This window comes from Choloepus didactylus, chromosome 5, assembly GCF_015220235.1.
Source record: "Choloepus didactylus isolate mChoDid1 chromosome 5, mChoDid1.pri, whole genome shotgun sequence".
Taxonomy (NCBI): Eukaryota; Metazoa; Chordata; class Mammalia; order Pilosa; family Megalonychidae; genus Choloepus; species Choloepus didactylus.
In genome coordinates this window covers 163,069,784-163,083,657 of record NC_051311.1, presented here as the reverse complement: position 1 = coordinate 163,083,657, position 13,874 = coordinate 163,069,784, and the positions used below count along the sequence as shown (strand labels likewise).

Genomic DNA, 13,874 nt, shown 5'->3' with positions numbered 1-13,874 from the left:
TATTCATAGGACATTTTGAACTCATTCTAATAGAACACTCGAATTCCTTGTATAAAGTTCAAAATTATTCTTAAGAAGCAAACATTTGAAAAAGCAAAAACAAAACTATTATCTTGGATCTGGCAGGCTCAGATACGTCATCACCCAAATGAGGTTACTGGTGGAAGCTGGAGATTCCAGCAAGTATATTCTTAAACTAACTTCCATTTCACCCACATTAAAATGGCTGAACTTATATGAAATTAATTTATGATTAGAACCTTAAATTAATTAATAAGTAATAACAGTTAAATAAATGAGCTCTCAGGAGTGGTCTCCCTCTTACCTATCATGAAATGAGGCAATTTGTCACATAGGCAAATGTGGGGAAACATATGGTAACAAACGCCCTTCCAGGTCTAAAACACTGCTTCTTAAATAGCTAAAGAGCATGAAGGAAGCCTGGGCATGGCCCTAGCCAGAGGAATTGCTCTAAGCCTGTGCCTGGTGTAGGTGGCAAATTTGGGGATGGGAAGTAAGGAAGTGCAGGGCTGGGGGCTGAGTTGCTGCAGAGGGGCAGCACGGAGCACGGCCACTTTCCCTCATCTCAGCAAGGATGTGGGGCTTGGGCAGCTCTGGACTCGAAAAGCCCACAGAGGTGGTGCCAACAAAGGCATGGAGGGCCTGGAATGACCCATTTCTGATGTTTTTTGGAGGCATACTGACATTTTTCTTGTGACCGAAGAGGATATATTCAAGAGATAGGAACTTCAAAGAAAAAGCCTTGGTATCAGACTACTGATAAAATTTGGCCTGGGCCAGAGAGTAAGGGGAAATTAGGCTTCCAGCTCCACCACTTACTAAATGGGCAGCCTTGGCCCTGTGGTGTAACCATTTAAGCGCAGGGCACCTTTCTCCTCTGTGGGAACCCAGTTAAGGAGGTTGGTCTCTCTCTCAGCTACTGCAAGAAAGCAGAGCTTCCAACGGGACCCAGAACTTGGCTTCCTCCCTCCCTTTTGCAGGAAAGGCTAGGGTGGCCTCTCTTCAGCAAGGCTTGTCCCTTTTTCCTGAGGATGGGTGGAAGCGCTTCTGGGCTTTAGCAAAGAGAACCTGCCAGCATTTGAGGAGACCAGCGCTCTAACCCAGCCCTCACCCTCCCTCACTCGGGGCCTGGGTTTCCTCGCTTGAAAACTCGTGGGTGGGCTGGGTACTGCCCAGCTTCTCTCTCCGGCTTTGCCTGGCTCAGCCGAGGAGCCAGGCCTCGGAGATGTCCCTTAAACAAAAACAAGTGCCATCCCTCCCTGGCAACAGCACTTGTTGTTAGACTGCACTTTGGTTCCCGATTCAGACTCACGTAACAAGACAAACACAAGTCTGAAACCTACACGTTTACCTTCCTTCCACCCACGGTTTGCGCAGGGCCTTGCACGCACGAGCAAAACATATTTATTTTGAATACCCTGCGGCGAGGCGCGCCGCGCTGCCAATCATTAACCGCGCGGACCGGGTGGCGCGGCCCGCGCCCTTCATAAGTCGCCCGCGGCGCCCAGCGAGCATCGGCCACTGCTCGCCACCGTCCGCCACCGCCCGCCACCGTCCGCCACCACCCGCCGCCACCGCGCCTCCAGCCCGCCGCCGCCGCCCGGCGATGCCTGAGTTCCTCGCTGCCCGCGCCTGGCCGCTCCTGCTCTTCCTGGGCGTCCAGCTCGGCACGTCCGTCGGCGCGTCCCAGCCGTGGCGCTGTGCGCCCTGCTCCGCCGAGAAGATCGCCCAGTGCCCGCCCGTGCCCGCCTCTTGCCCGGAGGTCGCCCCGGCGCCTGGCTGCGGCTGCTGCCCGACGTGCGCCCTGCAACTGGGCGCGGCGTGCGGAGTGAAGACCGAGCGCTGCGCCCGCGGGCTCAGCTGCCGCGCCTTACCCGGGGAGCCGCGGCCCCTGCTCGCCCTCACCCGCGGCCAGGGAGCATGCGTCCCCACGACCGACGCCGCCGAGGCTGAGGCTGCCCACAGCGCAGAGGCCGCAGGTACCTCCCCCCGCCCCTGCTCGGGACAGAGGGGACAGGGAGCAGGGCTTCTGACCACAGCTTGTAGTGGGGAAAGGACTTAGATCACCCAGGTGAGCCCCAGCGCTGCATGCACAGTCCTAGCAAGAGATGCCAGGGAGAGGAACGGAAAGGCCCCCGGGTCCCGGACTTAGCTGGAGGATTGAGACGAGAACCCATATCTGGAGCCCCGCAGCCCAGTGATGTCTAGAAAACCAGAGAACCAGACGTTCCTAAGACCCTCTGGTGAGTGGAGGGAGTCGACGGCTTTGCCCAAGAGCATCGCAGCCCCGCGCAGCCCCGCTCCCTCCCCTTTGCAGGGCGAGGCGGCAGCGCGAGGGACTGGGACACTGCGCACGTCTGGGATGGGAGTCTCTCCAGCTGGCCTCCCTGGGGATGTGTTTGGAATGCCCTTTGTAATATATGTCCTGTGGATACACCATGTGCTTCCCAGATGTTTACAGAACATAATGTGAGAGTGTAGGCTAAAATTTTCACTTCCAGTCATTGCCATGGAAAAACAATGTTTGATGTGTATGTTTCCCCGACCTCCTGAGAACTTGACGATCAGGTTCTTTCCTGAATTTAAACCGTGAATTATTTGTAGTGGGACGCAGAGGAAATACCTCTTCTTCTACTCCTGACCTCCTATCTCCTCATCTGGACTGACTACACATCCTGTGTGATTCTTGGCAGAATCTCAGGGTTCCATAAGCAGAATCAGCGGGAAGCGCCTGACCATTCCAAGGGGGGAACTTGGTTTTCCTGCCTATTCTTTGCCCTTTAGAGTAAATGAAATGGTTTCTGGAAATATATGAACTCCATTCACTTCAGGAAAAGCAGCCATCCCAGTGATCCACAAAGGAGGTGGATTCCCCCAAGGAATCCTCAAAACCCACCAGAAGACTCATAATTCTAGGATTCTGTCCATGCACTGAATCTAGACCCATGCACTCTATCCATAAAAAGTGCAGTGACTACCCTCCTGTTCTAGGAATTGCAAAAGATGTCACTATCTGGTGGAAAGGCAGAACCCCTGGAATAGATAGAATTTAGGGCTGTGGGTCAGGAGAGCTGTATGCTAGACCCTGCTTATAAACGAACCCTAACCCTACTGGTTTGCCTAGTATTGCTAAAATTCCCATTTTATGGATGAGAAAGCTGAGGCTTCAGGCAGGCTAAGTCACACACCCAAGGCTCCCAGCTAACGGACTGGAACCATGATTCTTGATTTCTTCAGGGCTCTTCCCACGCCTCGACAAATGAAGATTTTGTTTTCTTCCCCTGCTACCTTAGAAGCAAATACAGGGGACCCTTGCCAGGCTCCAAAAGGCAGTACTTTCCCAGAACAGAACCGTCTTGCTTCTGCTACTGTTCTTCCCTGCAACCATTAAATGCTTTTCTAAAAAAGGGTGTCGGTGACGATCTGGATGCACAGGGCCATCCTGATACCCCAGCCTGGTTTGGGGGGGCAGGGCAGCTTGTCTAGGGTTCCTTCAGAAGTGACTGTGCGGGAAATCCCAGTGCAGACACCTCGGTGTGGAGGGGCTCAATGAGGTCTGTGATGTTTCATTTCAGATGTGAGGGGCTCTACCGAATCGGGGAATGTGTTCTCGAAGAGCACGGAGATGACCCAGCAGGAGCTCCTGGACAAGTTCCATATGATGTGTTCTTCCAGTGAGGAGCTGCTGGTGCTCTGGAATACTGTCAGTAACAACGAGAATCTGAAGGTTTACCAGACTTTGGATAAGGTGAGGCTCTCCTGCGGCAGGGGCTCCCTCCCCTGTCTTGACCTCTACTTTGACCTCTAACTTGAACTTGCAGGCTTTTCTTCTGAAAGCCTCATGTGTCCTTTTGTGTCTATGAGCTCCGAGCTAAAATGGGAGTATCAGACTAGACAATCTCTAAGGAGCATTGGGTTAATCTATTCTGAATATATTAAGATTAGCCCTTGCCAGGCTCCAAAAGGCAGTACTTTCCCAGAACAGAACTGTCTTGCTTTTGCTACTGTTCTTCCCTGCAACCATTAGGTGCTTTTCTAAAAAAGGGTGTCGGTGACGATCTGGATGCACAGGGCCATCCTGATACCCCAGCCTGGTTTGGGTCCATCCCGCGTCCACACCTCCCACCACACCTGGATTGACGGCTGTTCTTAATTCTACCACCTGAGGGCGACAAAGAATTAGAATTGGAGTGACTCGAGTTGCTTTGAGGGAAAAAAGAATCGCTCCATAAACGTGCCTACCCAGAAAATCATTTTCTGGATGTTTCAGACCTTTCCTCTGGAAATTATGGCAAATGTAAAGTTAATTCTTATCTTGAATGATCCAGATAAATGTCTTAATCATTGCTTGATTCGTTTTACATGAAATAACTTTGTAGTTTGCAGAAGTAAGTAGTTCAAAATCTAGACATCTCTCCTGCAAAGTTCTCCTTTGGGGGATCTATGCCCATTCTTTACCTGAACAGATAGTGGATGCCCAAATTATTCAGAGGTTGGTGTGAGGAATCTAGAAATGCTCTGCAGTGTCTGTCAGGCTACTGCTGGGGGATGCTTCAATTTGTGTAGGTGTTTAGAAAATGTCCAGGGTGGGAGTGAACGACGTTTCCATCCTTTATCTCAATGATGAAGGCAGAGATGACCCCCCACTGCCACTGAGGAGATAAGGTCCAAAGAGGGCCCATCACAAAGACAGAGGGTCAGAGGTCATGCCTCCCCCACTGCCATCCAGACCAGTCAAAAACCCTGTCAATCAGAGATCTGGGGGGCTGATAATCCATGCTGTCTTGTCACTTATACTCATATCAAATTATTATTTTAGGGGCCATGCCAAAGAAAACTCTACAAAGTTCTGGACAAATTAGTCAAGGCTCAGAGCAACGGAGAAAGCATTTACCAATTTTATCTGCCAAACTGTAACAGGAATGGATTTTATCACCTCAAACAGGTATGGAATCCTCCTAGGGAGAGCTGCTGCTGTCCCACATCCCTGGAAAGCCAGGGTATTTCATCATAAATATGCACCATGCACAACCTTAAACTGGGCATTTGAAATAAGAGCCACACCCCGGAGCTGGGAGCTCTAGCCCATGAAGACCTGAAGCACAGCTCGGTATTTCACAGCTAGTGGAGGAAAACAGCACAGGGGTAGGGGACTTGGGGAAAAGCAATAGCTCCATCACATGACAAGCATGGGCAGTTGGGGGGTCTTCGGACAGACCCCCTAATTAATATTTTGGATTTCAGCTCCCTGATCCATAAAATGAGAGGAAAGGAACAACCTCTATTTAGGAAAGTGCATATCCATTTGGGACATTTCTTATATTTTCTTCTCCCCATATAAGGAAAAGAACTCTGTCATGAAATACAATAGCATATTTTTTTGGATATTTGAGGGAGATTATACAAACCAAGCTTTAATTTTAAGGTAACTTTCAGGATTCAATAAAGCATAGAGTCTGTCCAGTTTTGTGGAGGGGAAACTGAGGACAAGGTGGTGATTTATGACCGATGAGAAGCAGTGGGTCACAGAGGGCCCAGGAAAACCTTCCTCCAGGGCCCAGGGGCTTGGATACAGGCCATGAGAGCAGACAGTTTTGCACAACACTTTACTGTCGAATATACATATTTGACATGTAACCGTCATCTTCGTTTCATGACGAGGATCTAGATTTGAGGGGGGATGTGATTTGCTATGGGCATGTGGCTCTCGTGCAAAGTGGACTATCACAGCAAAGGGCCATGTCCCTCACCTTCCCTGTCCACGTCGCGTATTCCACCTTTGACCATGAATTTTGTCTTTGCAGTGTGAGACATCATTGCATGGAGAGATCGGGTTCTGCTGGTGTGTCTATCCTTGGAATGGAAAAAAAATCCGCAGGATCCCGAAGATCAAAGGAGACCCCAAATGCCGTCAGTATCTTAATTTGGAAAACTGAGTGCAGATGAAATGCGATTGTTCCTTCATGTGGAATATTTAAGCACATATAGCATATATTTATATTCTAGAACATGCACACTTTTATATATATGTATATGTATATGTATATGGGAACTGATTTTTATATTCCACATATATAAAGTTGTTTATTTATTCACTGTAAGTTTATTTTTTTCTACACAGGAACTTGTGCTATATTAATTTATATATCATGAAACTGCATCCCATTGTGTGTAAATACCTGTGTTTCAGCTCTTCAAAGGCTCATGCTTCTGTTTTTCAAGAACCTGGGAACATACTGGCTAGAAAATGCAAAATCAAATATGTAGCCATGATTTTAAAAATGGTTTAAAGGAGGATAATTAACATGCCTTTAAGAATGGCTTTCTCTGTATATTCAATTGATCCACATTTTGTGGGAAGTTGCAATGAAAGTTAAAATGTTGATTATGTAACCAAAGGTTGAGGTAGTGATATTGCTAAATGTTTAAAATATGCATTGGCTATGTTGTCAAATGCATTTATATAATATACACATATTTGGAATAAATATTTCACACAGAAAAATTTTTGTCACTATGGACAGTTATTGAAATATGTTGTCTGTTTCTGAAATTTCCTCTTCTTGCCTTCCTTAACCTGGCTTTGGGCTTCTACAATGCCAAGATGGTATTTCAAATCTGCAAAATCCCTGGGGTTGGCAAATCCCCCTGCAAACAGCACCAAGCCCCCACTTCCCTGTGGCGTTGCCACCTTCCACTTGGCTGGGTGTGTGGCCTCAGTTCCCCTCCCCACCACGTAACCCTCTTAGATCTCCTCTCCCAACTGCCCTGTGTCTTGCAGCCAGGCTGAGCCTCCCCTCCCCTCTCCTCATAGTCTAGCCCTTTCTACTTCTCTCTAGGGTCCTTAGATCTTCCTCTCTGTTTGCTCCTTCCCTCTAGCTTATAAATTAGCCTGGGCTTCCTCCTTATTGCAAACAAAACAGAAACACTCCCTTAGTCTGGCTTCCTAACCTGTTGTCTCATTTCTCGCCTTTTGGGGGCCCCACTGCCTCCCTCCCTCCCTCCCAGCCTCTGCCTTCTGCTTGGCTCTGAACTAGCACCAGTCAGGTTCTGTTCATTGCAGCTATTTAGATGGCCTAGGCCTAACCAGTCCCCTCTGCCTCCTTGGATTACTTCTTCCTTAAAACTCTTGGTTGCCTGGTTTTCCTGACCCTGCCTCCGTGTTTCTCTCCCTCCCTGCAGATACTCCTCTCTCCCTCTGCATGCTCACCTGGACACTTCGTTCATCCCAAAGGGGTCCATACCCAGGGCTGCCTCCCTGTCTCCCTGGACAAAGTCTTTGCTATGAGTAGATCCCCATCTTGCAATCTGGTGGCCTCTCAGGAAGCCGGTGGCATCCTGGGCTGCTCCTCTCTCATCTCAACCCCCAGGAAGGCATGGCTAAGGTTCTGCTGTATCCCCTGGTCCCTTCCTGGGTCTGTGCTTCTAACAGGTGTCCCTGGAGACCAGTGCCAGTTGAGTCTTCCCCTTAGCCTCCACCCACACCACTGCATCTTCCTCTCTGTCAAGCCTGCTGAACTCACCTTGAAACTCATCATTTAATCTCACCACTGAAGATGCAGCAGCCAGCCTGATGTGGGGAAGTGGCCATTTCATTTCAGCCTCATAAACATGACCCTCTCGGACAGCATCCTTTTCATGGTGATAGGAACAGTTGTGTTTCCCAATGCCAATCCTGATGCTGAGGGTTAATGCAGAGCCCTGTTTGGGACACAGACTGCAAAGGGCTGCCCAAGTCAAGTCCAGAGGGAGTGGAGGTGCTTACCTGCCTCACAGGTGGGACACTTCGATGAGACAAACCAAGCAAAGCATTTGACCTAACTTCCGGCGCTCAGGAATGGAGCTAGATGCACAGGAGGTGAGTTCTGAGGCAAAAATAAAGTACCATAGTTGTTAAACTTATGAAGCAGCAAGCTCAGCAGTGCATCAAGCCAGTTCCCTTAAATATTAACCATAGTGAAGTCTTTCATGCAACTTGATCAAGACAGGCTTAGTGGGTTCATCAAAAGCACCAGTGAGGTGGGGCAAGATGGCAGTGTAGGAAGGTATGGTATTTAGTTCTCTAAAGCAACTAGTAAGTAGCCAGGAACAACTAGTAGTCTAGAACAACTGTTTGAGGGACATCTGTGACTGGACACACATCGTACACCAGTCTAGAATGGGTGGAATGGTTGAGATCACATATAGAACTGTAAGTAAAGCTCCCCAAATTGCGGAGCTGGCAACCCTCCACCACTGGCATGGAAGGCTGAGTTGGAACACTTCCCTGTAGGAAAAAGAAGCACTCTCTACTAGAAGCAAGGGAAGGTAACTCAACCAAGTTGCAATTGTGGTTTTAATTAACAAATTTGGAATACTACATATAAGCTGTGAGCACAGATAAACCTGGAACAAGCAGGAAAGGAACTCTGTGGTCTCTCTCTGCAGAGAGGAGGCAGGAGTGATGGTAAAAAAAATAAAAACAGAGGCTTTTTGAGTTGGCTGAGCTCAGAATACTGGAAAATGGCTATGTCTCATGAAAAGGGGCACATAGAAATGGGTACCAACTCTGGCTCTTGACTGGTGAAACTGGGGGGCTAGGGACTGGCTCTGAAAAGGGGATTTCTTTTTTTTTCTCTCAGTCTCAGTAGCTCATTAGAGAAAGCATTGGGCATTTTTAATTTCCAGCACAGACCTGGGCAAGGATGAAGGTAAGATAGCTAGAGGGACAAAGGAAAAAGTCAAGTGAAGAGATAATTCCCTAAAGGGCATATCTTCCAGAAGAAAAGGGGGATGGGGCCCAGCTCAAGTGACTGCCCTCCCTCAGAGAATTCAGACGCAGGGCCTGGGGGAACAAAACACAGAAACAGCTTAAGCTTGGCTTCTGACTCACCCTTGACCCCTGGTAGGGATGAGGTCTGCTGAGAATTAAAGGCAGCACACCTCTTTATGCCAGTGGGGAGCTGCTGGCTGAACAAGCACCACATGCTGGGTAGGATAGGAAAAGCACAGAGTCTAGAGGCCTCACAGGAAAGTCTGCCAATCTTCTGAGTCTCATCCTCAGGGAAACTTGATACTGATTACACCCTTCTCCTGAGACCTGGGCCCATCTGGTCTAGGAAAATCTGATTGAGGAAATCAAGGAAATCAGATGCCTAGACAACAAAAAATTATGATTCACGCAAGGAAAAATGAAGATATCGCCCAGTCGAAGAAACAAACTTACACTTCAAGTGAGAAACAGGAGTTGAAACAACTAATTAAAGATGTTCAAATAAATCTCCTAAATCAATTAAAAAATCAAATCAATGAGCTGAGGGAAGATATGGCAAAAGAGATGAAGGATATAGAGAAGACATTGGATGAACATAAGGAATAACTTGAAAATTTGAAAAAACAATTGTCACAACTTATGGGAAGGAAAGGCACAATGGAAGAGATGAAAAACACAATGGAGACATATAAAAGCATATTTGAAGAGGCAGAAGAAAGGATTCATGAACTAGAGGATAGGGCATCTGAAATCATACACACAAAAGAACAGATAGGGAAAAGAATGAGAAACAATGAGCAGGGTCTCGGGGAACTGAATGACAACATGAGGTGCATGAATACACATGTCATGGGTGTCCCAGAAGGAGAAGAGAAGGGTAAAGGGGCATGAAGAATAATGGAGGAAATAATCACTGAAAATTTCCCATCTCTTATGAAAGACATAAAATTACAGATCTGAGAAACGCAGCATAAACCAAAATAGAATGTATCTGAATAGACCTACTCTAAGATGCTTAATAATCAGAATCAAATGTCAAAGACAAAGAGAGAATTCTGAAAGCAGCAAGAGAAAAGTGATCCATTAAATACAAGGAAACTTGATAAGACTATGTGTGGATTTCTCAGTAGATACCAGGGAGGCAGGAAGGCAGTAGTGTGATATATTTAAGATACTGAAAGAAAAAACTGCCAACCAAGAATTATATATCTGGCAAAACCATCCTTCAAAAATGAGGGAGAGTTTAAAAGACTGGAGAGAGAGGTTAGGAGACAAGTGTAAAAATGAAGACTATCAGTAAGGGTAAAATGAGAGAGAAAGAAAAAATAAAAATAAAATAAGATATGACATACATAATCCAAAAGATAAAATGGTAGACAGTAGACATTACATTGAGTGAAATTATTTAGACACAAAAGGACAAATACTGTATGGTCTCACTAATATGAACTAACATTAATGAATGAACTTTTAGAGTTAAAGTTGAGAACACAGGTTATCAGGAGATAGAAACAGGGTAGAGATCAGGCATTTGATGCTGAAGGACTACAAAATGTTCAACAGGATTGATTGTATAGATCCAGAAATAGATGGCACAATACTGTGTGATGGTAGCACAATATTGTAAGTACTCTGAACAAAGATAAGTGTGAGTATGGCTGAAAGAGGAAGGCTAGGGACATGTATGACACCAGAAGGAAAGATAGGAGATAAAGACTTGGATTGTATAAACTAGTAAAACCTTGAGTAGTCAATTAAATGTATAAATATAAGAATGTTTTCACATGAGGGAGAACAAATGAATGTCAACATTGCAAGTCACTGAAAATGGGATGGGAAAAGATACAATCAATGCAAACTAGAGTTTATAGTTAATAACATTGTAAGATGCTTCCATTAATTGTAACAAAGGAAATATACCAAAGCTAAATGTCTATAAGAGGGGGATATAAGGGAGTGTGTGGGATTCTTGGTGTTGTTGCTGTCTGACATTTTCACTGTATCTTATTTTATTTTTATTTTTCCTTCTATCTTTTATTTTTTTATTCTTCATTTTTTTCCTCCTCTTCCTCCATCTTTGTAGAAGAAATGGAAATGTCCTCATATAGATTGTGGTGGAGAATGCCTAACTATGTGATCATACTGGGAATCATTGCTTACTTAGGATGGACTGTATGGTGTTCTGGTTTGCTAGAGCTGCTGTTATGCAAAATAACAGAAATGGATTGGCTTTTATAAAGGGGATTTATTAGGTTACAAATTTACAGTCCTAAGGCCATAAAAGTGTCCAAACTAAGGCATCAACAAGACGATACTTTCACTGAAGAAAGGCCAATGGCCTCCAGAACACTGGTCAGCTGGGAATACACATGGCTGGTGTATGCTGGTCCTTTGCTCCCAGGTTGCATTTCAAAATGACTTTCTCCAAAATGTATTTGGGTTTCTGTCTCTCTTAGCTTCTCTCATGTTGGTTCTCCCGGGGCTTTTCTCTCTAATCATCTGGGAGTCCTCTCTTAGCTTCTCTGGGGCAAAATTTGGGCTTCATCTCTTAGCTCAGCTCCTCAAAACATCTTCTGTCTGCATCGCCAAGTGTCCCTAAGCATCAGTGTCTGTGTCAGCTCTTAAGCTCTCTTAAGTACTCCAGTGAAATAATCAAGACCCACCCTGAATGGGTGGGGTCCACACCTCCATGGAAACAATTTTTTTTTAATTTTTATTGAGATTGTTCACATACCATACAATTATCCAAAGATCCAAAGTGCACAATCAATTGCCCTTGGTACCCTCATACAGCTGTGCATCCATCACCACACTTAATTTTTGTTCAGTTTTTAGAACTTTGTCTTTACTCCAGACAAGAAATAAAGTGAAAGAAGAAAAAAAAAAAAAAAAAGGAAAGGAAACTCGAATCCTCCCATATCCCTAAGCAACCCCCCTCCATTGTTGACTCATAGTATTGGTATAGTACATTTGTTACTGTTTATGAAGGAATGTTGAAATACTACTAACTGTAGTATATAGTTTGCAATAGGTATATATTTTTCCCTATATGTCCCTCTATTGTTAACTTCTAGTTGTATTGTCACACATTTGTTCTGGTTCATGGAAGAGATTTCTAATATTTGTACAGTTAATCACAGGCATTGCCCACCATAAGATTCAGTTTTATACATTCCCATCTTTTGACCTCCAACTTTCCTTCTGGTGACATATATGACTCTGAGCTTCCCCTTTCCACCTCATTCATGCACCATTCGGCACTGTTAGTTATTCTCACATCTTGCTACCGACACCTCTGTTCATTTCCAAACATTTAAGTTCATCCTAGTTGAACATTCTGCTCATACTAAGCAACTGCTCCCCATTCTTTAGCCTTGTTCTATATCTTAGTACCTTATATTTCAAGTCCATGAGTTTACATATTATAATTAGCTCCTATCAGTGAGACCCTGCAATATTTGTCCTTATGTATCTGGCTTATTTCACTCAGTATATTGCCCTCAAGGTTTTGTCATCAACCCATTGTTTTTTTAAGATGGTTTTGTTCACATGCCATACATTCCATCCTAAGTAAACAATTGATGGTTCCCTGTATAGTCACATATTTATGTGTTCACCACCCTCACCACTGTCTGTATAAGGGCATCTACATTTCTTCCACAAGGAGGAAGGAGAGTCAAAGAAGGTAGAGACAAAAGAAAAAGAAAAAAGAAAGAGGAAAAAAAAGTGACAGCTAGGAAGCTGCAAAAGGAAAGATAACCTTAAATCAAAGTAGTATAAAGAGTCAGACACCACCACCACCGTCAAGTGTCTCACACCCCTCCTATATCCCCCATTGTTATCTGCATTCACCTTGGTATATCACCTTTGTTACATTAAAGGGAGCATAATACAATGATTCTGTTAATTACAGTCTCTAGTTTACATTGATTGCATCCCTCCCCCAATGCCTCCCCATTTTTAACACCATGCAAGGTTGACATTCCCTTGTTCTCCCTTGTGAAAGAACATATTTGTACATTTTATCACAATTGTTGAACACTAGATTTCACCAAGTTTCACAGTCCCAGTCGTTATCTTTCCTCCTTTCTTGTGGTGTCTCACATGCTCCCCACCTTACTCTCTCAACCGTATTCATAGTTATCTTTGTTCAGTGTACTGTGCTACCATCTCCCAAAATTGTGTTCCAAACCTCTCACTCCTGTCTTCTATCATTCTGTAGTGCTCCCTTTAGTATTTCCTGTAGGGTGGGTGTCTTGTTCACAAAGTTTCTCATTGTCTGTTTGTCAGAAAATATTTTGAGCTCTCCATCCCTCATATTTGAAGGACAGTTTTGCTGAACATAGGATTCTTGGTTGGCAGTTTTTCTCTTTCAGTATCTTAAATACATTACACCACTTCCTTCTTGCCTCCATGGTTTCTGCTGAGAGATCTGCACATAGTCTTATTAAGCTTCCTTTGTATGTGATGGATCGCTTTTCTCTTGCCGCTTTCAGGATTCTCTCTTTGTCTTTGACATTTGATCTGATTATTAAGTGTCTTGGTGTAGGCCTATTCAGATCTATTCTGTTTGGAGTACCTGTACTTCTTGGATCTGTAATTTTATGCCTTTCATAAGAGATGGGAAATTTCCATTGATTAGTTCCTCTATTATTGCTTCTGTCCCTTTTCCCTTCTCTTCTCCTTCTGGTACACCAATGATATGTACATTCTTGTATTTCATTTCATCCTTAAGTTCCCAGAGATGTTGTTCATATTTTTTTCATTCTTTTCTCTATCTGCTCCTTTGCATGTAGGCTTTCAGGTGTTTTGTTCTCCTGTTCCTGAGTGTTTTCTTCTGCCTCTGGAGATCTGCTATTGTATGTTTCCATTGTGTCTTTCATCTCTTGTGTTGTGCCTTTCATTTCCATTGATTCTGTTAGTTTTTTGAACTTTTGAATTCTGCCTTATGTATGCCCAGTGTTTTCTTTATAGCTTTTATCTCTTTTGCCATATCTTCTCTAAGTTTTTTGAATTGATTTAGCATTAGTTGTTTAAATTCCTGTATCTCAGTTGAAGTGTAAGTTTGTTCCTTTGACTGGGCCATAACTTTGTTTTTCTT

The 13,874-nt window shown here is 44.7% G+C and overlaps 1 protein-coding gene across 1 annotated transcript; it reads left to right on the top strand.

Moving 5' to 3' along the window:
• The first annotated feature begins 1,523 nt into the window (after positions 1–1,523).
• On the top strand, positions 1,524–6,526 carry IGFBP1 (insulin like growth factor binding protein 1). Its single transcript, XM_037837579.1, has 4 exons — positions 1,524–2,000; positions 3,597–3,769; positions 4,841–4,966; positions 5,826–6,526. The coding sequence occupies exons 1-4, from the start codon at positions 1,628–1,630 to the stop codon at positions 5,955–5,957; spliced, it is 804 nt and encodes a 267-aa protein (XP_037693507.1). The 5' UTR covers positions 1,524–1,627; the 3' UTR covers positions 5,958–6,526.
• Positions 6,527–13,874: the final 7,348 nt, after the last annotated feature.